This window comes from Sturnira hondurensis, unplaced genomic scaffold (assembly GCF_014824575.4).
Source record: "Sturnira hondurensis isolate 20B ecotype Veracruz unplaced genomic scaffold, ASM1482457v3 Scaffold0017436, whole genome shotgun sequence".
NCBI lineage: Eukaryota > Metazoa > Chordata > Mammalia > Chiroptera > Phyllostomidae > Sturnira > Sturnira hondurensis.
The window spans coordinates 3,900,520-3,927,774 of NW_028090067.1; the positions used below are offsets into that span (position 1 = coordinate 3,900,520).

General features: G+C 37.1%; 1 protein-coding gene across 6 annotated transcripts in view; it reads left to right on the forward strand.

The window, feature by feature from the left end:
- The window catches only part of VEZT (vezatin, adherens junctions transmembrane protein), a 70,058-nt gene that overhangs the window by 6,738 nt on the left and 36,065 nt on the right, over window positions 1-27,255 (forward strand). For 5 of the 6 annotated variants that reach the window (XM_037068506.1, XM_037068507.1, XM_037068512.1 and 2 more), the window contains exon 2: window positions 24,930-25,064. In XM_037068506.1, coding sequence (XP_036924401.1) covers window positions 24,930-25,064 — 135 coding nt within the window. Of the gene's footprint in view, window positions 1-24,929; window positions 25,065-27,255 lie in introns of those variants that run through there. The other variant, XM_037068510.1, reaches the window with a different exon arrangement.

Here is a 27,255-nt window from a genome sequence, read left to right on the forward strand (position 1 = left end):
TTTCCTATGGGTACTGCATTGGCTATATCATGAGTTTTACAAAGTAGTTTGTCTCATGGGTTTGTAATTTCCATTTTGACTCCTTCTTTAACCCGTGGTTTATTTAATATACACATGTATGGGTAAGGGATCAATGTTATTGTTAGTAATGAGTTCTCCACGTGCCCGTCCAGACCCATAATTCCATTCTGCTCATTATGGAATGCATCGCATGTATTCCCTTCTTCTATGGATACTTTTGGGTTTAGCCAGTAAGAAGGACCTGCAAGTCCAAGGTATATTAGTTGGTTCAGGATGTTATAACAAAAATACCATAGACCGAGTGGCTTATAAAGAACAAAACTTCATCTCTCACACTCCTGGAGGTTAGTAAATCTAAGATTAGGATGCCAGCATGGTCGTTCTGGTGAGGACCTGCTGCCTGGTTTATAGATGGCTGTCTTTCCCCTTTGTGCTCACATGGGCATGGATGAGAGAGCTCTGTGCAATGTCTCTTGCCGAGGTCTCTTCCATTCTTGAGAGCTCCAACCACATGACCTAATTACTTCTCCAAATACTACCACACTAGGGATTAGGTTTCAACATACAAATTTTAGGAGGCCACAAATACCGTTTATAGCAAGAGGGTAGAAGAGAGAGCACCAGAGAGATGCTCCCTGCAGGACCACCTTTTGGTGGTGATTATGTTCCTGTATGTAAAACCACAACTCTTGTTGGGGCACTCCTTTAGCTGCAGCTTCCTCAGGCTTCCGTGACACTGCGTCTTTTCCTTGGCCTTTGGGCTGTTGCTACTCCCTGTGTCCTATTCCTGTTGGTTGCCTTCACACTGCTTACAGCATTGAAAATAAATGGTCATTGCATTAAACTTTTCAGTTACCCCTTTTGAGTGTCATCTATTTCTTCCAGAGTCTTTGTGCAAGATAACTTCCTTGGTTAACGACTATTTTGTTGTCCCTTTTCAGTTTTCTAGGGTTAACTTGTCCATTTTCATCAATGGCCTCTGGTTTTGCTGAGAACTATTCCTTATCTCTTAGTGCTTAGGAGCCTCGAATGAAATGGGTGTTAAAGTATATTCTTGGCAACTGCATACCTTTCACAGTCTAATTCTTGCTGGTGCAGGTTTGTGTACCTAAGAGTTGCCCTAGAGCAGTGATTTTCAAGCAATGTGCTGCAAGAATTTTTAAAACATGCAATACCTGACTATTTAGTCAGGGCCACTGACCTCTTTTCCCTTAGATTGTCAAATAAAAAAAAATGACAACAGCCAACACAACAATAGTTGTCCTGTGTGAATGAATCAAAACTGTACCAATATTTTTGTAAGATCAGCAAAATGTATATTTTTTGGTGTGCTGCACAAGTTTAATAATTAGTTTAAGTGTACCATGAGATGAAAAAGGTTTGAAAATCACTGCTTTAGAGGTTGAATAANTCTTTTCCTTGGCCTTTGGGCTGTTGCTACTCCCTGTGTCCTGTTCCTGTTGGTTGCCTTCACACTGCTTACAGCATTGAAAATAAATGGTCATTGCATTAAACTTTTCAGTTACCCCTTTTGAGTATCATCTATTTCTTCCAGAGTCTTTCTGCAAGATAACTTCCTTGGTTAACGACTATCTTGTTGTCCCTTTTCAGTTTTTTAGGGTTAACTTGTCCATTTTCATCCATGGCCTCTGGTTTTGCTGAGAACTATCCCTTATCTCTTAGTGCTTAGGATCCTCAAATGAAATGGGTGTTAAAGTATATTCTTGGCAACTGCATACCTTTCACAGTCTAATTCTTGCTGGTCCAGGTTTGTGTACCTAAGAGTTGCCCTAGAGCAGTGATTTTCAAGCAATGTGCTGCAAGAATTTTTAAAACATGCAATACCTGACTATTTAGTCAGGGCCACTGACCTCTTTTCCCTTAGATTGTCAAATAAAAAAAAATGACAACAGCCAACACAACAATAGTTGTCCTGTGTGAATGAATCAAAACTGTACCAATATTTTTGTAAGATCAGCAAAATGTATATTTTTTGGTGTGCTGCACAAGTTTAATAATTAGTTTAAGTGTACCATGAGATGAAAAAGGTTTGAAAATCACTGCTTTAGAGGTTGAATAATTGCAGGTTTTTGTAGGATTTAGATTTCCTTGGCTGTATAGTTTCCTGAGATGTCGTAGGTTTCCAGCCTGTTTGCTTTTAGGTAGTTTCATACACAAGTAACCATAGCTAAAGAACCCATTGTACATTAGTTCTTAAACCTGAAGTGTGTAGATTATTCATTGGCTGTTTTTCTTCCTCTCAATCAATTTAATGGCAACAATAAAAGGCTTCAGGGAAGCAGTACTACCCTTTATCCTATCTTAGCAGCTGGGCCAGTACCTTATTTTGGGGAGGGTTTTGGGAATGGCTTGAGGGCACTGTCTTCTCTCATACCTTTTGACATTTTCAGACATGGGAATACTATCCCCTCCTCCCATAACTCCTTTTAGTCAATTTGAACTTCATGTCACAGGCAGAGCCTTTTTTGCAGAGCTGAAAGCATGGCCTGTCTTCCAAGGCATTACAATACTGTGGCAATAATTTTATCAAAAGTTTTGTCATTTGGCTGTAGTGGGTCATCCAATTTTTAGCATGAAGTGTGTTTCCTTGTTGTTCATTACTCAAGTACTAAGCCAGGGTGGCATATTTCCATTTCTGTGTAACCAGCCCTGCTAGATACCAAGTACTGCACCAGTCATAGATCCTAGTGCAAAAAACAGAAACCCCTCTACCATAAACAGGAAAAGATTTAACACAGGGATGTAGTTAGAACATTGTTGGAAGTCCTAGTGGATCAAGGTCTATCAGAGTTGTTAGGCTCGTGAAACCAAGAACACATGATCACCATCATAGCTACAATCCAAGAATCAGGAAGCCACCACCACATCTGTCTCAATAGCGTACAAAGCTGATACAGCAGTACTGGAACTCAGAATGCAGCCACTGTCTCTACCACAACTGCTTTTGCATTTCCAGGAAGCTGAAGAATACATTATGGAATACTGCTTTAGAAATATTTTCCCTCCACAGCTTTAACAGCAAAAAAGGGGGTGGGGGGATGGGCAAAGCAGCAAGAAGTGAACCTCTGCTTTTTCCCACCCACTAAATCACTCACAAGCAAACCTAGTTGGAGGATCCCATTGTATATCTAGAACCCTAACTGCAATATAATGAGGGAAATGCCACATTTAGCTTTCCCATTTCTTTAATACAAGGGGCACACTAGAAGGAGGGAAGGTAGAATAGAGATTGAACAAATCAGGCCACCATATTCGTCATAGGACCTAAGCTCTCCTCCACTAAGAAAATGTAACTGAGATAATTTTTTGCATATTCGATATAATACTATTACTTTAATGATTTTCAGAGTCAGAATGACTTATGTCTTTTAAGACTCAGAGTTATATGCTGCATTAAAATTAAAAATTTTAAATTGAGTAAAGTTTTGAAAAGTATTCCAACCACATTCTTTTCCAGCTTAACACTATTTTGAACTATCTTGTTTTAACATCAATTTCATGGATTACTACTTAATTCTACGATCTTTTCTTCTAATTTTGGTCTTTTCTATTCTCCTTCCAGAGGTCCCTTTTGAGTGCTCCTAGTCTGGGAGGACTAGAGGTGCACTGAAGGATGCACCTTTGGTGTAGTAGAGGAATTAAGAGAGAGAAGGAAGACGGAGGTCCCCAGATCCAATTCCCAGTCCTTGTCCTTAGAATCTGACAGTCTTCATTTCATCAGGGCTAGTTCCCTACAAAAACCTTCAAAGTTAACACCATTGTCTCGGAGCCTGACTACTTCAGGAGGCCGAAGTGGGAAAGACAGTGTAACCTCAGACTTTGGGCCTATGAGGCTGAACAGCAACAGGAGAAAATGTAGAAAATGATTGATACCCTATTTGACATGGGTATTAAGCAAAATTAAATACTGAAATACCAATATTGTCATTTTATTCTGTTATTGTAATTTCTAATAAAAATGTTTGGGAGTAAGAACTCTGTAATTACCTTAGCTAGTAATTTTCGATCTTTTCCAATTCATGACACATAAAGTAATTACAGAAATTTGCAGTACACAAAAAAATATGTATAATTTTGATTTATTCACACCAGATGGCTATTGTTGCATGGGCTGGTATCATTTTTTTATTTGGCAGTCTAAGAGAAAAGAGATCAGTGCCCTTGACTAAATAGACAGGTATTGCAAGTTTTAAAAATTCTTGCCACATACCAGTTGAAAAACACTGCCTTAAATGTTAAAGTTCTGATGTTGGTCTTTCACAGCTTTCAAATTTTTTCATTATAAATTAGTACAGAAATGCTCCCTCCTTTGTCCTGTCTTGAATCCTGCTACTCTGGAGGGAAGAGTACCTGAAAATAAGAACTTTTTATCTGAAGGACCTCTTTGCATTATTAATAGTGTACCTAAACTATCTCTTTGTAACTTCACTATAGAGACAGCATTGTCCTCAACTGACCTTTTACTCTGAAATCTCTGTCCTTGGTTATCATATTTTCTAGAGTTGAGCTCTTTGGTGTTTGTTGAAATCCATTCTCTTTTTCCTTTGTCCATGACTGGGAAAGCTAATTTTTCCCTCTTATCTTGATGTCTTTCCCTCCTTCATTCTTCTTACTTCTCAGTAAATTATGAGATGTTAACCCTTTGTTGGCAATGTGTTCAAGTTTAGCTCCACACCCCCTACACTTAATCAGTCAAATAAATGGGAGATGGCTCTCACACATCCCCACATTAAAAGTTGTTTTGCTAAAAATTCCTCTCAGAGATTCTTCTTTCTTTGTATGTATGTATGTAAAATTTTTATATTTACCATTAGCCAGATGGACTCAGTCTAGATGATCCCAGTTTTGTTGACAACTTCCAAAGCATCATAGGTACCAGTAGACAGATGCCTTCCTCTCTCGATTAGGCTCCATCAGGGTGTTGACCTTGGCCATATCAGCATCTTAGACTTAGAGCTTCTTCACAGCCTGTCTGGTCTGGTGCTTATTGGCTTTGACATCCACAATTAACACAAGTTCTTTGCCTTCAAATCCTTTGGTTTGGCTTTGGGAACAACAGGGGCTTCCTTCTTTGTTTTTGGCACCATCTTCCTCCTTTCTTTGTAGGATTTTAAAAAATATATATTTTATTGATTATGCTACTGTAATTGTCCCATTTTTTCCCCTCTATCCCCCTCTGACCTATACCCCCCTTCTCTCGAGCATTCCCTCCACCCCTTATATGTCCATGAGTAGTACATGTAAGTTCTTTGACTTTTCCATTTCTTATACTATTCTTAACCTCCCCCTATCTATTTTGTATCTACCAATTATGCTTCTTATTCTCTACACCTTTTCCCCTCCCCCCTTCCCCACTGATAACCCTCCTTGTGATCTCCATTTCTGTGATTCTATTCCTATTCTAGTTGTTTGCTTGGTTTCTGTTTTTGCTTGTAAGGTTCAGTTATTGATAGTTGGGAGTTTGTTGTCACTTTACTGTTTATATTTTTTATCTTCTTCCTTTCTCAGATAAATACCTTTAATATTTCATATAATAAGGCTTTGGTGATGATGAACTCCTTTAACTTGACCTTATCTGGGAAGCTCTTTATCTGTCCTTCCATTCTAAATGATAACTTTGCTGGATAGAGTAATCTTGGATGTAGGTCCTTGCCTCTCATGACTTGGAATACTTCTTTCCAGCCCCTTCTTGCCTGTAAGGTCTCTTTTGAGAAATCCGCTGACAGTCTGATGGGAACTCCTTTGTAGGTGACTGTCCCCTTATCTCTTGCTGCTTCTAGAATTCTCTTCTTCATTTTAATCTTGGCTAATGTAATTATGATGTGCTTTGGTGTGTTGCTCCTTGGGTCCAACTTCTTTAGGACTCTGAGCTTCCTAGACTTCCTGGAAGTCTATTTCCTTTGCCATTTTGGGAAGGTTCTCCTTCATTATTTTTTCAAATAAGTATTCCACTTGTTGCTCTTCGTCTTCCCTTTCTGGTACCCCTATAATTCAGATGTTGGAACATTTTTAAAGTTGTCCCGGAGGTTCCTAAGCCTCCTCATTTTTTTTTTGAATTGTTATTTTCTTCATTCTTTTCCAGTTGAATGTTTATTTCTTCCTTCTGTTCCAAATCATTGATTTGAGTTCTGGTTTCCTTCCCTTCACTGTTGGTTCCCTATATATTTTTCTTTATTTCACTTTGTATAACCTTCATTTCTTTCTCTATTTTGCAGCCATACCCAATCATTTCTGTGAGCATCCTGATTGCCAGTGCTTTGAACTCTGCATCTGATAGGTTGGCCATCTCCTAATTGCTTAGTTCCTTTTCAGAACTTTTGATTTATTCTTTCATTTGGGCCATATTTCTTTGTTTCAGCATACCAGTTATGTTATAAGGGGTGGAGCCTTAGGTATTTGCCAGGGCAGGGCAACCCACATCACTGTGTTGTGGTGCTGTATGTAGGGGAGGGATCAGAGAGGGAACAATGTATTCTCAAAGTTCCAGTATAGATTTTAACATTTCATCTGGTATGTTATTAGTTATATTAGTGTCATTTTCTAAAAGCCTTGTGGAAAAGAGACTAGAGTAGTAAAGAGTGACATCCTGAATGAATCANCGAGCATTCCCTCCACCCCTTATATGTCCATGGGTAGTACATGTAAGTTCTTTGACTTTTCCATTTCTTATACTATTCTTAACCTCCCCCTATCTATTTTGTATCTACCAATTATGCTTCTTATTCCCTACACCTTTTCCCCTTCCCCACTGATAACCCTCCTTGTGATCTCCATTTCTGTGATTCTATTCCTATTCTAGTTGTTTGCTTGGTTTTTGTTTTTGCTTGTAAGGTTCAGTTATTGATAGTTGGGAATTTGTTGTCACTTTACTGTTTATATTTTTTATCTTCTTCCTTTTCTCAGATAAATGCCTTTAATATTTCATATAATAAGGCTTTGGTGATGATGAACTCCTTTAACTTGACCTTATCTGGGAAGCTCTTTATCTGTCCTTCCATTCTAAATGATAACTTTGCTGGATAGAGTAATCTTGGATGTAGGTCCTTGCCTCTCATGACTTGGAATACTTCTTTCCAGCCCCTTCTTGCCTGTAAGGTCTCTTTTGAGAAATCTGCTGACAATCTGATGGGAACTCCTTTGTAGGTGACTGCCCCCTTATCTCTTGCTGCTTCTAGAATTCTCTTCTTCATTTTAATCTTGGCTAATGTAATTATGATGTGCCTTGGTGTGTTCTTTCTTAGGTCCAACTTCTTTGGGACTCTGAGCTTCCTAGACTTCCTGGAAATCTATTTCCTTTGCCATTTTGGGGAAGTTCTCCTTCATTATTTTTTCAAATAAGTATTCCACTTGTTACTCTTCCTCTTCCCTTTCTGGTACCCCTGTAATTCAGATGTTGGAACATTTTTAAAGTTGTCCCGGAGGTTCCTAAGCCTCCTCCTTTTTTTTGAATTGTTATTTCTTCATTCTTTTCCAGTTGAATGTTTATTTCTTCCTTCTGTTCCAAATCATTGATTTGAGTTCTGGTTTCCTTCCCTTCACTGTTGGTTCCCTGTATATTTTTCTTTATTTCACTTTGTATAGCCTTCATTTCTTCCTCTATTTTGCAGCCATACCCAATCATTTCTGTGAGCATCCTGATTGCCAGTGCTTTGAACTCTGCATCTGATAGGTTGGCCGTCTCCTAATTGCTTAATTCCTTTTCAGAACTTTTGATTTATTCTTTCATTTGGGCCATATTTCTTTGTTTCAGCATACCAGTTATGTTATAAGGGGTGGAGCCTTAGGTATTTGCCAGGGCAGGGCAACCCACATCACTGTGTTGTGGTGCTGTATGTAGGGGAGGGATCAGAGAGGGAACAATGTATTCTCAAAGTTCCAGTATAGATTTTAACATTTCATCTGGTATGTTATTAGTTATATTAGTGTCATTTTCTAAAAGCCTTGTGGAAAAGAGACTAGAGTAGTAAAGAGTGACATCCTGAATGAATCATTTTATTTCTTTAAAGCTAGCTTCCCATTTCTTATATGAAGGAGTTATGCCAGATCATCATTTAGTGTAAAATTATTTCCAAATTTCATAAGTTGAGTAAGAGTAGCTTCTTAGAGGCTCCCATTAATTGGGAATTACGGGGAGAAATTTTGCTCATTTCTATTCTATTTTTAGATCAGAAACCCTGACTCAGTTTTAGTTTTCCTGATTCTATACCAGGGGTTTGTTCCCTGAGTTTCCAGAAGCAAATCATGCCATAAAGTCTTAGGAGAATGGGCCCAAATTCAGTGTACTCCACAGTGGCACAGTGTTAGACTGTGTGCTGACTCCATTGCTTCTAGGTCTTTAGGTCACTGCTTATGTAGCTATTGAGACTTGTTCTTCCCAGTACAACAGATCAAAATGCCTAGTAATTTTTATTTGAAGTAATAGATTTGTGGACATCTTATATTTTTAAATCTATATTGTCATTTTTTAGCAGAATGGACAGAATCTGGCCACCTATATCTTAATGTTGGGATTTTGCTGATTAATCCATAACCATTAATCCCATATGTCTCTTATTTTAATTTTCACCTGGGATATGTTTTTTTATTTTATTTTAGAGAGAGAGTAAAGAAGAGACAGACAGACAGAGAAAGGGAGAGACATCAAAGTAAGAGGGAAACAATGATTGGTTGCCTCTCATAAGCACCTCAACCAGGGATGGAACCCACAATATTTTGATGCATGGATGTTGCTGCAACCAACTGAGCCACCTGGCCAGGGCAGTCTCATATGTCTATAACTCCTTTTAAAGTGGATTTTCACCCTGGCTGGTATGGCTTAGTGGATTGAGTGCCAGCCTGGGGACTGAAAGGTTGCCAGTTCGATTCCCAGTCAGGGCACATGCCTGGGTTGCAGGTCAGGTCCCCAGTTGGGGGTGTACAAGACTCAACTGATTGATGTATCTCTCACACATCCATGTTTCTCTCCTTCTCTTTCTCCTTCCCTTCCCCCTCTCTAAAAATAAATAAGTAAAAGAAAAAGAAATAAAAATAACATGGATTTTCTACTTAAGTGTACATCTATCTTGCCCTATCTTTTTTGTTTTACTTACAGATTCTTTCTTTCTGATGAAAGAAATAAGTCATTTTGAGAGAAAGATCTCCCCATTCTCTCTTAACATAATCACAAATTCTTTTTTCACATTATTGGTAGCACTAATATTACTGATAAGTGAAAACGAGAATAAGGTTGGATGTGATCTACTTACATCCAAGCTTCTTTTTAATGTTTATTACATTCTCTTCTCACACCAAAAAATTTGCCAATGTGTCTGACCTGGCTTTATATTTTTTCCTAAAGCACTTAAAAATGACAGTTTTAATTCGTCACCTTTCTTTTTGCTCTGCATTCAATAAGTGCCCCGATACGTGCCAGTTGATTAAACTAATGTGTGCAGGGAGAGCTCAATCTACTGTTACTGTCTTCTCTTCTTTTAAGACCAAGTTACTACTGTTCTTTATTTTTAGTTAGTTCAGTGTATAATCTGTGTAAGTCAGCTTTCTCCCTTTGGAGTCTGTTCATCTTCTTTTGATGGGTATGTTTTGTGTTGGACTGTGTATTACTGTACTTAAGTATGCTTGTACTATGATATAGAAAAAAATTTAAATTACTCCTTCTAAAACTTTTTGTTGTGTATAACATTCCATGTACTATTAATTGGATGAGATGAGATGCATTTCTGTTGGAAAATATCAGAAACCTGCAGTCAGGAAAATTTATAAAGTATATGTCATACCTGCTACTGGCTTTAAAAAACTTTTAAGTAACACAAATATTAAGCAATATCCTCTTAAAGGCATTTTAAAACCCGACTCTCCCTATTACCTCTTTTGTAGTTACCAAGTAATACTGAGTGGCACTGAAGAAATTATGTTCAGGTTTTTCCAAAGAGCTGCTTCTGATAGGAAAATGCTTAGTAATGATGAAGACACACCCTCCAGTTCAGTGGCCATTTTGTAGTGTATCTAGTTCTGGAGAAACAAGTGGGAACCATCAAAGAAAGAAGTGTACGCATCAAAAGAACGGGCAAGAGGCAGTAAATTTTTCATCTAGGTCAACTGGAGAAATTAGAACTATGCTGTCTGTGAGTAGCTTAATTAATTGGACTAATTTGTATGGACCCTTTTAACCTACTTAATCTTTTTGAATTCTGTGATTAGATTTGCTTTGCTGATATTGAAGAACAGTTAAAGTAATGCTTGGATTTGGGGCTTTGGAAATAATAATTTAGAAGTTATTTAGAAATTATGTTGAAATATATAAACTTCAAAAAGTATTTCCTATTAGTTTACAATATCTTGAATGTTGCAAGGTACTATTCTATGGTATTATTTAAGGTTTAAGGTGGGGAGGGTAGAAGACAATAAGTGGTTATTTTCAAAGTATACTTTCTGATTGTATACGATTAAACGTAAGTGAAAAGCACATAGAAACAGTATATTGGCCATAGTAATAGGAAAATGTATTTTCCTTTGTAGGGTTTTGTTAATTATGACAATTTTAGCTCCTTACATACCAAAAGCTTCTTCCTTAAAAATAGAGAAAATAGCTACTTTCTATAGTTTGGTAACAACAATCTTCCTTATCAGCTTATTTTGTGTTCTGTAATTAGCCTGGAAAGAAATAAGGAAATTATAGCAATTGACAACAGGAATTCATCCTTTTAAATCATTTTTAAATGCTGTTGTATATGTGATAATTACATTTAGACCTATAGCCTTAAGCTATAGTCAAAGATAAAATATTTTTAAAATATTAGCTAATAAATCATTGTTTCCAGGTAAATATTCCTCATCCAATCTAATTATAAATTAATTGCAGATATCTTTTTCCTTCGTTTTGAATTTTTAAAAAATTTAGAGGTTCTGCTGGAATGGTGGAAACTTTAAGAATATATAACTCTTGGTATACTACTTTGTCTGAAGGAATTAAAAACTTATATAAATATGTAAATAAAAGTCAGTGTAATTTGATAAATTCCGTTAACAAGAGAGTAGAGATCAAAGGCTTCTAAATTAGCACAGATTTGTATAGATGTGAGGTCCTCATTAGCAAACTTACTCTGCATTACACAGTTTCAGGTTTCTGTGCCAATGCTTCTTGCCTTCTGCTGCCTTCTGTTAGTAGCTGTCTGTAGTTTCCTAATGCTTTTTGTGTTAATATAGACTTGGAGAGATTAAGTATCATTTGGTTACTGACAATAGTCAACATAGTGTATGGCTTTGATACAGCACAGACATCTTAAATCGAGGAACTGTGAAATAGTTTTGATATAGAAAAGTATACAGGATCATTCCAATTCATTTGCTAAACTAACAATTCAACACCTTTTTAAAAAATGTACTTGAGAGATCAATTTGTTATTCTACTTACTTACTTACTTACTGAAGTTTGTTATTCTACAAACTTCATTGATTGATTCTTGTTTGTGCGCCCTGACCAGAATGGAACCCAGAACCTTGGCCTATTGGGATGATACTCTAACCAACCGAACTACCAGGCCAGGGCTCAACACCTTTTTTATCAGGCCTTATGTTGGGCATCTTCCCCACATATGTAACACATGAATATATTCTCACTTTGAAAAAGTCAAATACAGGAAGAGCATCAGCCTTCCCTTTATCTCCCTTTTCTTCCCCAGTTCCACTTTCTCCTCAGAAGTAACCACTGTACTCAGTTTTTTCCCAGATCATTTTCAGTGTAATTATATTCATATATACATATTTGCCAGTATGTATGTCTAATACACTTTGAAATGTTGTATAATTTGACCTTTGAAAATGTAAATGGGTTGTTTATTATAGTAGCCAGTATTTTCATTTGTTTATTTAGCATACTTTTATAGTTATAGCCATAGATTAGATGCCTAGTAGAATTGCTACATGGTCAATGGATACATACATTTATGTTTTTATAGATATACTTCCACTAATAGTTTATGAAGTATCCGTTTCCTCATATCCTTGAAAACATTAAATGTGATCAAATTTCTTAATTATTGCCAACTACGAGATAAAAAGTAACTTTAATTTGCGCATTCTCAGTTAAGGGTAAAGTGTAACATATTTTTATTTGTATTTACCATTTGTATGCTTATTGTCTTTGAACTGCCTGTTTATGTCCTTTGCCCATTTTGCAATTTTTAAAATACGTTTCTTATCAGCTTATCTGGGATTCAATGTAAATTAAAGAAATCAGTTTTATCATATGTTGGCCATACTCTCTCTTCAGTGTCATAAGAGTTATTTTTAAAAACCGAAGATCTGGATAAGAACAGAGTACTATTATTTACATAGTCCCAGAATTCTTTGCATCCAATTTGTAGGCTTGTGTAATCTGAGGCAAATACATACAGATTATAGCTCATCTGAAACAGAAATAATTGGGATTAAATGCAAGATATTATTAGAAGACATGGGTTGACATGAATTTTCTAACCTAATCTGTTAAATAATTTTAAAATTACAAGTCCAGCTTCTGGTTTAAAAAATATACAAATTATACAAAATACTATATTAGACCAAATTGATTTTTTTTTTTACTCTAAATAATTTGCATCGTAACAATAAATAACAGACTTGGCTCTTGTTCAGCTGCCTAGGTTCAAATCCTGTGTCTGTCATTTATGTACGTGACCTAGGACAAATTACTTGATCTCTCTGTGCCCTAGTTTCCTCTTAAATGAGTTCTGGCTCAAAAGTTTATTGTAAAGATGAGAAGAGTTGGTCTGTAGAAAAATTCTTAGAGCAGTGCCTGGCACAGTATGGGTACTCAGTAAACATTGGGTGCTGCTGTTGTTTGGGGAGGACTTGGTGAGGAAGGAGTCAACCGACAAGATGAGAACGTACGCTGATCATCCTCTTGTGAGAAAAAAAGTGCACCTGGGCAGTATCAAACAGAATTAACAGCCTCTACTGACATCTTCAACCCAGAGGTAAACACTGCTGCAAACTAAGAAATGGGCAGAGGGGGGAACAGGTCATGGACCAGTTCCAGATGCCCACTACTTATGAACACCACGTATCTTGTGGGAAACTGCAGCACTGGAATACTTGCTTTATTTCGTTTGTTTGATCCTGTCCATGTTGATGCCTGCTATGGCTCTGTCAGCCTTAGTATCTAGATTTCTAAATCAATCTATTGCCTTTTGATTGTTTTTCTTCTTTGCACTTTGTACCTGCAGTTTTCCTCTGGTTTCTGTCTGAATTCTTCCTAACTGCTACTTTGTTAACCCTGTGGCTTAGGCTAATAAATATAGAACTCTCTTAAGGATGAGTCAGCAGAAAAATCATGGTGCCTATAGATCATAAGAATACCAGGTCAATGAAGGTTTGGAGGAGTTGCCACTCTTCAAAATACATTCACAGAAAAAAAAGTTCAGATTTGGGTTTCTACATTCAAGGGACTATAGTTCTATGAAACGTAAAGCCACCAGTGCAAGGGGAGTGATCTGAGATGAGGACAGCCCGATGCTGCCCCATGTGCCTCCCCTCCCCTGTGGCATGACCCACCCTCTTCTTGGTATCTAGAATGTACTCTTCTAGAAGTATCTTGGTATGCTCTTCTTCAGTATAACAGACTGTCTTTTTGATGGCAATTGTCTACTAATCTGTTGGCCTTACCATACCTGAATAATAACCTATATTTCAAAACAGTAAGATGAACTTGACAGAGAAGATTGGTTGTCCCTTCTGGATTGCCTTTTTCCTCAGGCGATTTTGTGTTTTGGTTAAGGCTGTAGGCTTTGGACTCAGACCAGCGACATTCACATTCTGCTGGGTAACCTTGGACAAGTTATTTAACCTCCATAGGCCCCAGTTTCTTTCTGAAATAGGAGTAAATAGTACTTGGTACTATTTAGAAGTTTAGTAATAGTACTCCTCAGAAGTTGGTGAGAGTAAATTGGGTATTATAAAGCATTCTTAATGTAATGCCTAGTATATAAGCAGCTCAACAAATGTTAACTATTTTTACTGTTACCCTTACAATTTCCAAAATATTGATCTTTAGGGCCTTCTTGTCTCCTCTCACTATGTATCGTCTCCAGCTGAATTCATCTACTCCATGTTTCCATACCTATGTGCTACCGTATGGGTTTGCACCATAGCGGTTTTCTAAAAACTCAAATCTCTGCATTCAAACTCGGCCTCTCTCCTGATCTCCAGATACTTTAGGTCTCAGTCATTCACATTTGAGTATTTCACGGGCACCTCTAACTCACCACCTTCCTTTTAGATCTGCTGCTCTGCCATTATTTCCTACTTCGGTTAAGAGCACCATTTAATTGTTCAACCAGAAATCTAGAAGTCATCCTAGCCCATCCACTGTCAACCACTTTTAATCATAAATGAATATCGAACTGGGGGGAGGGGGAGTTGTAGAGGGAGGAGGATTCACAAACTAAAAAATGTTTATTACTTTTGGAGAGAGGGAGAAAGTATCAGAGGTAGGATAAAGAAAGTTATTTTGCATTTTATATCTTTTTTTACTGTTTGAATTTTTAACTTAAAAATAACAACATTGAAAATAAAAAATTGTGAAGTTGAGCAGTTGAACTTAGTTTCCTTTTGTAAGTAGAAAAAAGTTAACTTTTTCTTGAATATTTCCCAAGAAAAGTTATTGGCGGAAAAATACTATAACTCTAGTGCTTACATATAGTAGGTGTTTGATAAATATTTGATTAGTGACACAGGAACGAATGAGGATTGCCGTTTAAGTTTCCCTTTTTCTAGCCAAATGATTTTTTCCAGTGGAATGCTGTTAGCACTGAGTCCATTGACATCTGGAACACTGAGCAGATACTTTGTGAAAAAACAGAATCAGAATTTGGCCAGGAGTTATCACAGACTACACAAAGTGCTTTTTGAAAGGGCGTACAGCTCTGAGAGTGGAGAGAGTCCAGGGGGTGCATCAGGGTTAGGGTGAAAGAGTATCCAGAGCTCTGGTGGCTGTGGTACCTAGCCTGGTGTGCAGGTGTTTGGTTGTGGGGCTACGGCATTGGCAGGAGTGTGCCCATAGCCAGAGGAAACCACCAGTACGATGCCACTTGTGGAAGAGCTAGCACTTTTTAGATGCCTAGTTTTGCTGGTTTCTTATGTTCAGGCCCCACTAGAAATCTTTTAATAAGGACATTGTGTTATTGGAAAACTGCAGTTCAGTACGATAAACATGAAGTTCACCTAGATATAATCTCCAAATATGACCAAATGCTGTAATTATTTTGGTTTTATATGGTGTCAGTGGGTGGTTACATTTTTAATGTATTAACTTTGATGCAGTTATTTTGAAGTTAGCTCATTTCCCTCTTAGCCTGTTGAGTTCTTAGATTGTATCATGAAAAAAATAATTTTCATTTTGGGTTTTTTACGGGAGGTTGCTTTTTGCATCTATCATTTTTGTAAAATAAGAAGTAAATAATGAGGACAGCTCCTGAACTACTTATTTTTTGTAAATTTTTTCAATCTGTGATTCCTTATACTCCAAAACAGGTTTCTGAACCTCTGCACTACAGACAGTTGGAGCTGGATAACTCTGTGGGGCTTGTCCTGTGCATGTAGTGTTGACTAAGGCCTGTGACCTCTGCCTCCTAGATGCCGGTAACTGCTCCCTCCTCAGTTATAACCACCAAAATGTCTTCACACATTGCCAAATGTCCTAGTTCAGGGATAAGGCCAAAAAAATCTTTGATTGAGAACTACTGCCCTGTAGGACCACACTGGTTTTTTGTTGATTTTTTTTTTTAACTGGCTTGCTTAATGGTATTTTTAAAACATGGCTCCAGGGGGAGGGTGTTCGGTGGAGGTGGGAGAGGGTATGGGTGGATAAATGGTAATGGAAAAAATGCAGTCTAAATAAAAAATAAAAATACAGATACTGTAATACCAACCTGGGGGGGGGGAATGGCTCCAAAAATCATATAAATTGAAATTTACTTTTTTTTAAGAAAGCTTTTTAAGATTTTATTTATTTATTTTTAGAGGGGGAGGGAAGGAGAGAGGGAGAGAAATATCAATGTATGGTTGCCTCTCGTGCATCCCCTGCTAGAAACTGGCCGGCAACCCAGGCATGGGCCCTAACTGGGAATTGAACTGCGATCCTTTGGTCCGCAGGCTGGCGCTCAATCCACTGAGCTACACCAGCCAGGGCTAAATTGAGAATTACTTAATTTCACAAACTTCATATTAGTACATGGAAGGTCAGTATGAATGAATGACATCGACAGGTAATAGCCATTTATTTGTACTTCCACCAGGCCCTAGTAACTTGCAGTCTTGTTACTTTCACATTTTTTGTCCTTAGTTGTAGTATTGAGCAGCCTGGGCATTGTTGCAGGAAGTTTGCAAGTCCAAATATTTGCCCAATGTTATCTGAATATCTTTTATAAATACATAAAACATCACGTTTTATGTATCTACAGTAGCTGATGCTTTTGTGATTTTCCTCACAAATTCATTTAAAGACGTTACTAAATTAACATTTGCTTTTTGCCATATTTTCTTCAGCAGATATTCAAAGTACCACTACCATTATATGAAAGTTTTTAAAGCCTTGAGTACTCTAAAGTTTAATACACTTACCTTTTTCCCAGCTTAAAGTAATAAGTTTAATTTTCTAAATTTTATGTTTTTTCTGCCATATTATTTTCTTATGTCTTTTATACGAGACTAGGAACACCTAGTGTCTGATTTTTTAAAATTTTGTAATGGACTTAAAATTATACATAAAAAGAGAGAATAATACAGGTAAAGCTCCAGATGCCCTCACCCAGCTTTGGAAACTTACAATTTTGCCAAAAGGTTTATGTATTCCTCTTTCACTCTCACCTCTTTTCTTGGAACAATTTAAAGCAAATCCCAGACATTACCTAATTTCACCTGTAAATAATTCTGTGTACATTTCTAACAGTTAAATACTCTTTCTTAAAAAACACCGTTACAGAGACTTCTAGCCAGGATGGAGGTGTAGGTAGACACACTGTGCCTCCTCCTACAACCAAAAAGACAACAAATTTAAAAACAAAAACAACCAAAACTGACAGAAAATTAAACTGTATGGAAGTCCAACAACCAAGGAGTTAAAGAAGAAACATCCATCCAGACCAGTAGGAGGGGCGGAGACAGGCATCCAGGTCGAGAGGACTCGCAGCAAGGTGGTGGCTGGTGGACTGGTCGAGGCAGCGGCTGTCAGACCAGATGGCCCCACATTGGCGTGCTGATAAATGGGAGGAACAACTAGGGAGCAATTCAGACCAAGCAACCCAGCGTCCCAGCACCAGGCAATAAAGCCTCAAACCTCTGACTGAAATCACCTGTGGGGGTTGAGGCAGCAGCAGGAGAAACTCCCAGCCTCACAGGAGAGTTCGTTAGAGAGACCCACAGGGTCATAGAACATACACAAGCCCACCCACCTGGGAATTAGCACCAGAACGGGCCAACTTAATTGTGGGTAGTGGGGGAAGTGACTGAAAACCAGCAGAGTGGAGCAAACGCCATTGCTCCCTCTTGGAACCATCCCTCACATATAGTCATAATGCAGCAACATGAGTTACCCCACCCTGGGGAACACCTAAGGCTCTGCCCCTTACTGTGTAACAGGCCTGCGGAGACAAAAAAGATATGGCTCAAAGAACAGAACAAATACAACTAAGCAATGAAGAGATAGCCAACCTATCAGATGCACAGTTCAAAACACTGGTAATCAGGATGCTCCAGGAACTCACTGGGTGCTTCAACAGCATAGAAAAGACCCAGGCAGCAATGAAGGCTGCATTACGTGAAATAAAAATCTACAGGGAACCAACAGTGACGGGAAGGAAACCAGGACACAAATCAACAGGAGCAGAAGGAAAAATTAAACATTCAACCAGAACAGAATGAAGAAACAAGAATTCAGAAAAACAAGGAGACGCTTAGGAACCTCCAGGACATCTTTAAATGTTCCAACATCCATAGTGCCAGAAGGAGAAGAACAAGAGCAAGAAATTGAAAACTTATTTGAAAAAATAATGAAGGAGAACATCCCCAATCTGGCAAAGGAAATAGACTTTCAGGGAGTCCAGGATGCCCAGAGAGTCCCAAAGAAGTTGGACCCAAGGAGGAACACATCAAGGCACATCATAATTACATTACCCAAGATGAAAGAAAAGGAGAGAATCTTAAAAGCAGCAAGAGAAAAGGAGAGAGTTACCTACAAAGGAGTTCCCATTAGAAATGTCAGCTGATTTCTCAAAAGAAACCTTGCAGGTAAGAAGGGACTAGAAAGTATTCAAAGTAGTGAAAGTCAAGGACCTACATCCAAGATTGCTCTATCCAGCAAAGCTATCATTTAGAATGGAAGGGCAGATAAAGTGCTTCCCAGATAAGGTCAAGTTAAAAGAGTTCATCATCACCAAGCCCCTATTATATGAAATGTTCAAGAGACTTATCTAAGAAAAAGAAGATCAAAGATATGAACAGTAAAGTGACAACAAACTCACAGCTATTAACAGCTGAACCTAAAAAAAAAAACAACAAATAAACAAAGCAAACAATAGAACAGGAACAGAATCACAGAAATGGAGATCACATGGAGGGTTATCAGTGGGAGAATGGGAGGGGGAAAAGGGGGGGAAAGGTACAGGGAATAAGAAGCGTAAATGGTAGGTAGAAAATAGACAGGGGGAGGTTAATAGTAGTGTAGGAAATGTAGTAGCCAAAGAACTTACATATACAACCCATGGACATGAATGTGGGGAATGTGGGTGGGAGGGGGTGTGCAGGGCAGAGGGGAATAAAGTGGGGGGAAATGGGACAACTGTAATAGCATAATCAATAAAATATATTTTTAAAAAGCCACTACCTAATAAAATGAATAGCAATCCCCTAATATCCTCTGATACCTTGGCCATGTTTGGATTTCCTCAAGTATCTCAAAAAATTTCTTCTTAATAATTGTTCAAACCAGCATCCAAACAAAATCCATATGTCACATTTGGGTGATAGTCCCTTTAGTCTTTAACAGTTTTCTCTGCCTTCTCCAACTTTATTATATCATTTATTTGTTGAAGAGACTGGGTAGTTTGATCTTTATAATTCTCATATTCTGAATTTGGCTGATTGCATAGAATGATATGGCATTTGATTTAACACAGAATTTTGTATTTTAACATACCCATTTTTTAAATTTTGTCTTTCAGAGAACATCATGAGTTTTGTTTTACCACCTGAAGGAGTTTAAGAACCCCATAGCATTCTAATGTTGTACTTAACATAGCTTAGACCAAGTGGGGAATTTTCCTGAAACGTAGTGGCCTACCTGGAAATTGTCAGGTCACTCAGTATTTTCCTTGGTACTATTGAAAGCCGGGTATACCATAGTCTTGCTGGAAGAATCATAGAATGGAACTTTTTAGCAAGGACCTCACCTGTTTTGTTTTTTCCTCTGTGCCTAGATATTGCCTGGCACAAAGAAGATTCAGTGATTGTTATTGAAAGGGCCACCCAATTCTTCCATGTTTGGCCTCTTCTTCCCTCCCTGAGCTGGAACTGAAAGGTTACAACTTGTTCTATCTGTAAGGGTTTAAAGCAGTTTAGAAAAGAGAGCCTGATCATAAAAGTATTTACCCATCACTTCCATTTCTACACTAGTTAATCTTCCTTCTTAATTGCAAACCAGCAATAAAGGTACTGGCACTTCCCCAGGATGTACCATAAATCATGCAGAAGATAAACACTGCATTAGAGTGGTTCAGACTTCATATATCCTTTAGTGTGGGCTCCGTTATCTTCCGTGGGGGCAAGAAGTACAGGTAGGCTAGGATTTAAATGAGTCACTTTCTTGAAATGCTTGTTCAGCAAAAGTGTTAGGGTTTCCTGTCTGGTTTTGTTTATTTATTTTTTTTTACAAAAAATGTTTCGACCATCAGAACAATCTTAGCACGACCAAAAACTCTTGGCTATCATTCGTTTAGCAAAATTCTTTCTGGTACTATGATGCGTGTTTTCTGTCAGCTGAAATTTACAGGAATCATTAACCACAAGGATTTCCTGAGAAGCTTCCACATGCTGTGTCTAAAGTTCTTCTATTTCTTTTGGCAGCAGTAACATTGTCTAATACTACAAAATTATACTTTGAGTTCAGTGCTGATAATTTCTCTTCAAGAAAACAACTTAACTGAAACATTTGTGGTTCTATTTTGCTTGAACCAAGGGAAAAATTATAACACAGAAAATTGCCTATCACCACCTGTTCTGCCTTACCCTCCACCAAAAAAAGTCCTTTTTTAAAGCTGCCATCAACCTATAATTAATGCTAACTATATGAAACAGAAATTTCTACATTAGTTTATATACCTAAAAGCAGAAAACTTTCAAATATAGTGATTAGGCTGTTGAAATAGGGAACCTCACCTTGCTCTAAAATAAAAATTTAAAAAAAAATTTATATTGGGTGATCAGTTTTTAATACTAAAATATTACCTATTTTTTCACTCTTATTCTGTTCATGTACAGAGTATGAAAAGATGAAAAGCTCATCAATATGGTTTCATATTCCACATTAAAATGAACCTTTTCAAAACTTAAAACTATTGTTGTTTTGTTATGGCTGTTCCTTGATAATACAATTATCAGAAAAGACTATTAAAATACTAACTTTTAAACTCTCTGTTCAAAGCTTGATTTTCTTCCAAGATAATAAATTGCAACAGATTGAATGCAGAAGCAAATATAAGAATTGAACCATCTCCTATTAAGCCAGACAGTAAAGAGATTTGCAAAAATGTAAAACAGTCTACTCCTCTCAATTCTTTTTTTTTTTTAATTTTGGGAAGAAAGTATTTTTTATTAAAATTATTTACATTAATGTGGGCATTGGCAAAAGTAGGTTTACAGTTGTGAGTACACAAAACAGTTTTTTCTTGTATTATTATTTATTGACCATAAACAACTATAAACCTACTTTCCCCCACCCCTCTATCTGGATTTATTGTTATTGTAAATAAATAACTTTTAAATTTTTGTTTGAGTTTTTAATGTGATAAATATCAATAGCCACATGAACAAAAGGTCTTTGGGGCTCTTGGGAATTTACAAGACCAGAAAGAGGCCTGGAGACCAAAAAGTTTAAGAACCACTGGCCATGATGTGGCTTTCTGAGATCAAGTAATACACAGGTTATTTAGTAGTTTCACAGGGAAAATGATAGGCATTTTATTCCCCAAACATATTTTAAAAGTAATATAAAATTAGAATTTTACTAAAAATCCCTTTGTATTCTTTTTTTAAAAGATTTTATTTATTTACTTTTAGACAGAAGGGAAGGGGGGGGAAGAGAGGCAGAGAAACATCAATGTGTGGTTGCTTCTCACATGGCCCCCACTGGGGACCTGGCCTGAGGCTCAGGCATGTGCCCTGACTGGGAATCAAACTGGTGACCCTTTGGTTCACAGCCCGTGCTCAATCCACTGAGCTACACCAGCCAGGGTCCCTTTGTATTCTTAAAAGTTGCTCTGGTGCTATAAGGTTTATCTTGGTCGGTTTGTCTTGGCCAATGTTCAGTTTATAAACCAAGGGTTGTTTGTTTTTCCTTTGTGTTGTCACTGGTTAAATTCTGAATTTTCTCTGGCTCAAAAGCATAAAAGTAGAAATAAAACAGTGAAAGGCTACAACTCAAAATACTATCATAAATATAGTGAGTAGAGCTTTAGTGTGCATACAGTCCAAGTTTATATGTTATAAAATGATAGGATTTGCATTAAAGTCAAAAAGGCAAAAGTGCTCATATGAAATACAATGATGACTGGAATTACACTTTACTGGACCTGCAGTACCTCCATCCCTAGTCTCCAAAGGTTGTCTACTCTGAAATTTTGTCGCGTAGTTACAGTAAAGCCATGAAACAAAGCACAGTGATGGCCCTTGGCAAGCCACAATTTTCCAGAACTGTAAAACAGTGCTTTCTAGGATGAAAGTGATGAATTCTGTCACTAAAGATGAGGAAGGAACCAGAACTACTAAGGCGTCATTCACAGTTGTAGAGCACAAATGGATACGTCATGCCTTTGACAAGAAGCTTGTGAGACCAGCCAAAAGTTTAAAAGTTTTATATTTGGGAGAACAGCAACATAAACTACTGGTAGAATTACTGTATGAAATGACATGATTGAACATTATCACTGTCATACAGGATGAACAGTTATGCTATTTTGTGAAATACGCAGTAGTAGATGTTCCAGAGTATGGTGATTCAAGCTGAGTGTGTGTGCTTAGCTGATGTGTGAAACATACAGCGTGGGGCAAAAGTAGGTTTGGTTGTGAGTACGAGAAGCACAAGTATATTCTTGTATTATTTATTAATTATTGTATTATTTGTATTCCAACTGTAACCTAATTTGCCCACCCCTATATATGGAAGACAAAGTATTTATTGTTTCTCTTGTATTTAGTCACCCCCACCCCCCCCCCAAAATCTGTTACAGATACTCCATTTGGTTATTTTGTGAGCTGTGACATAAACTGGAAAGGGAAGGGAGATGGGGGCCAGTGCTGACACAGCGTTACAGTTTGAATAGAAAGGAATGAGGTCCCATTCCCACTCCCCAGGCCTCTTCCCAGAGAATAGTTAGCACTCAAGAGGGTGCCTCTGAGTCTTAAATTAGAACAGGAGTCAAACTAAAACTGTTGGGTCAGATCTGTCCCCTCTTCTGGGCCTATGTTTATATGACTGGTGAAGAGAGAATGGTTTTTTCATTTTTCAGTAGATAGGTAAAATATCAAAAGAATGATATTTTGTGACACATGAAACTGATAAGTTAAATATTTTCATAAATAAAGTTTTATTGGAACATAACCACACTCATTGGTTTATGATCATCTCTGGCTGCTTTCACCCTGTAACAGCAGAGTTGAGACACAGACCATATGGCCTGCAAAGCCTGAAATATTTACTATCTGGCCTGTCATAAAAAAGAGTGTAACTCCACTTTGATCCATCTTATTTATTGTTCTTCTGCATGGGAGTTCATCTGAAGAAAATATTCTACTGCCTTAAAAACAAGTTTGTCTTTTTAAAAGTATGTAAACTTTTCAGAAGGTCAGCCCAACTGAACTAACGGTTCTGTTCTTTTTCCACTCTGATGATTCACCGTTCAGTTTGAAAATACACATTGAGTAATTCAAAGCAATATTTGAAGGGCCATTACAGGTGATGTAAAGATTAACCACTTGTGTCACCAGATATTTTAAATGTGGTAGAAGTATCCTCATATTGTAATTTTTTGCATATTTTTCTCAAAAGAGAGATTGAGCATAGTTAAAAAGGAGGCATTTGACTCCTTGTTGTCTCAAATTGTAAGTCAGCAAAATCCTGCCAGTCCAGCCTATTCTTGCTCTGCCTTATTTTTTCCAAATTCAAGGATGTATTTCCTAAAAGTGTTGGTCTAATTTAGTGTTGTTCCTCTGTTTCCATTCCTGTAATTTTTCTTAGCACTGAATTATATGTAAGCTTCTTTGGTGTCTTCCTCTGTAGACACCAGAGGGACTCTGTAATTTTAGCTAGTATGGTGTATTTTATAGCGTCATCCTTGAGGTTAGATCTATCCTGATTTCTCTAGGTGAGTGAATCTGTTTCCTCAACTGTGAAATGGAGTAACGATGGTAATGCTGAGGAGGATGATGCCTTTTATAGTTTGTGATCCTTAACTGAGATGATGCATGTAGAATGCTTAGTTAATGCTTAGTTTAAGTTTAGTTAAGTAGTACTATGGCAGCTGTGTTGCTCTTTGTTTTCATGGTGGTGGTTATTTTAAATATTAAATGTTTGGTTGAGTGGAATCAGGTTTATTTTTGAACGTGTCACCAACATTGTACTTTAGAGAAGCTAAAAGTTAAAATTAAAGCTTGCGGTTTATCCAAAAGAGTTATCTCATAGATTTTCATCCAATAGCAATGGTGATATTTCTGTTCAGTGGGATTGGTGTGATTTTTTAAAAAATTTTGTTCAAAACCTACTCTCTTTTCACATAGCTTATATAAAGTATCAATTGAGTGCTTACTGTGTGTCAGGGACTGGTCTACTTGCTTTATATTTATGAACTAGGTATTATTACTATCCCTATCTTTAGTTGAAACAGCGGAAGCATGAAAGGATTATAAATTTTCATAGTTACCCAGCTAGTAAGAGGCAGAGTTGGAATATGAACCTGTAGTCTGGCTCCACAGTTTGTCTTGAACCACTGTATTTTAATGCTTTTATGAGACACACTGACTCTCATTTGCTTTGTGCTTGTACATAAGCTTATCTTAGGTAACTTTCTTATAGTTTTTTTCTTACAGAGCTGGGTACTGTATGTGTTACCTATAATACAATAATACATAGTTGTGCTTGACTGAATCAATGAATATGCTGTTATGGTAAAATTATTATTAATACAGTATAATCATTGCCTAATTCTGCTTGGCTTCAATTAATAACTGTTTTTCACTGTAGGTTCTTTTAGGAGTTATATATAGCCAGGATTGGCTAGTTTGAGGAAATCTACTCTAATACTACAAAAATGTGGGCAAAGTAATTTCTGAACAAATCTGTTTATATTCCTAAAATAATTTTTTTTTGGTGGTACTCACTCAGAAATATCAATATGTTTTATTTAGAGTTTTCACCTTTTCTGGGTCCCTTTGGTAAACTAGTAGTTGATATTTTAGCATTGTGATATAATTCAGTTCTTTATAGATTAAGCCTTAAAAAGTTTGGGCATAATTGTGAAGTTTGTAAAGGAGTTAAGTCATGATTGTGAAGTTTGGTATTGAATTTGGCCTCTAAAACTTGAAATAGTAATGATGTTAAACTTTGTTTTATTTTATGCCTCTTTCAGAATTCTCCACTTTACCAGTACTTACAGGATCTGGGACACACGGACTTTGAAATATGTTCTTCTGTGTCACCAAAACCAGAGAAATGCTCAGTGACGGAGGGACAACAAAAGCCCCCTCTAAGAGCCCCGCCAAAAGTAAGAAAGCACTCTCGTTCTCTGTGACTTGATCTTTTGTTCTTTGCCTTACCAAAAAACCCCAAAAAAAATCCCCCATGTCCTCTCCAACACTGGTGAGACTTGACTTTTTATTCATCAGTAGTACAAAAAATGCCTGTTTAAATAAACGCGAACCCTTGCAGTTTTGGACTGTTTCATAGGTGATTTGTATAACAAATGGGAATGAATATGGTTGAAGATCAAAATATATTATTTATTTAAATATTGAAGTTATCTGGAGAGGACCAGAAAAATATACTAAAACATTAATGACAACCCAACTCTGGGACTCATATATTAACTGGAATAACTTTTTCTTTAAGTATATTTCTTAAAAGAGCACAAAATATAAAAAAGCAAATTGATAAGTATTTCACAAACAGTTTCAAGGATACCTCAGTATCTGATGCCCTGTGTGCCTGCAGTATTATGTACTTTTATACATACCTCATAGTTGATGTACAGCATTATGATGCTAAGACACTAGAAGAATCTCCATTACCTATGTTCTATAAAATTCATTAACCTAATACATTCATTTGTTTTGACATATTTATTAAAATAAAAAATATTCTAGTACATTTCAGTTTTAATATAAAGAAGTCTAATTTAATAAGAAATATAGCTAGATTACTAATTTTTTTAGCTAATTCTAGTTTAATCAGTGTTTTATTATAAGACTCAATTATTTCCAGGAGGTGGCTTTGAACGTTTTCAATTACTCATTTACTCTGTGGTGAGTGAGAGAGGTCGTTTCTCCTGTTCTTTGAAAAATCCCTATAATGTGAGGTGACCAAGCTGGGTTTATTTGCAACAGCAGGTTGAATGCCAGAGAAATCGTTTGGATTTTTCTGTTTGTTTGTTTTGTTTAGTGTTTCTGACTAACACCCCCAGGATGGGAGTTGGGGAGTGAGAGCTCTCGTGGTTCAGAGCCAGTTTGTGGGGCCTCAGTACTTAAACCCTGCCTTCTCCTTGCCCTTTCAAATCTGGACGTTCCTGGGAAGAGTGTTGAAGGGAAAGCCTAAAGATGTATCTAATCAATTAGCTGTAGATTAAAACTTGTATCTGAGATTACTCAGGAAGAAAATACAAAGAAAGGCCCACGGGATAATCTTGAGGCATAGCCTGCACATTGACCTCTGCGTGTTGGCGGGGGGCCGCGCTGGGGGACACAAGGGCACGGGGGGGGGGGGGGGGTGCAAACTTGTGTTTTGTAGGTGTTCAGTCCTTTCACTTATGACAAGTGTTTTTACATATAGAAGTGTTACTACTTTATAAGTGAATAAAATAAGAGTGTAAAATTTCATCCCCTGAGAAATCGAGGAAGAGTAAAAAGCGTAGCCAGAGAGTGTTTTTCTAAATTACCACATGTCTAGAAAGTTTGTTTAGTCTTCATCATACACAGTTCAGCTATATGAGCTGTGTTTTTCTAAAATGGAGTTTTTCGAAATCTGGGGCAACTAAATTTTAGAAAATTACTATACTATTTAGTTCCTTCTCAGTGGATGTATTTTTAGAATTGCCCTCAAAATTTTGTTTAAACAGTGAAGTACCAGTTATTTTCTTTGGAAAGCAAAATTTTTGTATAGTATGAGTTTAAATGAAATGGTACTTAGCACTAATACCCTTTTTAAATTTATTTTTTCATGTGATTTTCAAGTACTTACTGAGTAATCTGTACCGGTATTCTTCACCATAAATATTTGTTGTCTATACATTTTGGGGTTTTTTTTCCTTGTGTTTTTTTTTTAAAAGAATCACTCGCTTGCCTCTAATTAGTTAATCCTTAAACATTTAGAAGTGGAATCAATCAGAAGGCAAGAGTGTAGGAGAATCATTTTTCAACACTTGTCTTATAAACTCAAATTTCAGATTCTTCTTTGGAGTAAAATAGGCTCTTCACTGTTTACAGGGTTATTTCTAGTTGCAAAGACTCCAGGTTTTCCACTGTATTCCCCCATGTAATCTTGGCTGCCGCAATCAGACAGACAAAAATCATGAGAAACCCCCCCCCCTTTTTTTTTGCATCCTCACTGAAACCTTAGCAGCAGACAGTAACTGCTCCGGGTCTGTCAAATAGATACATTTCTTGTGTTTATTCCTAAATGTTCCCTCTATAAAGTTTAGCACCAGTCCTCTCCTCTGCTTGGTCTGTTTTCTCTGACAGATC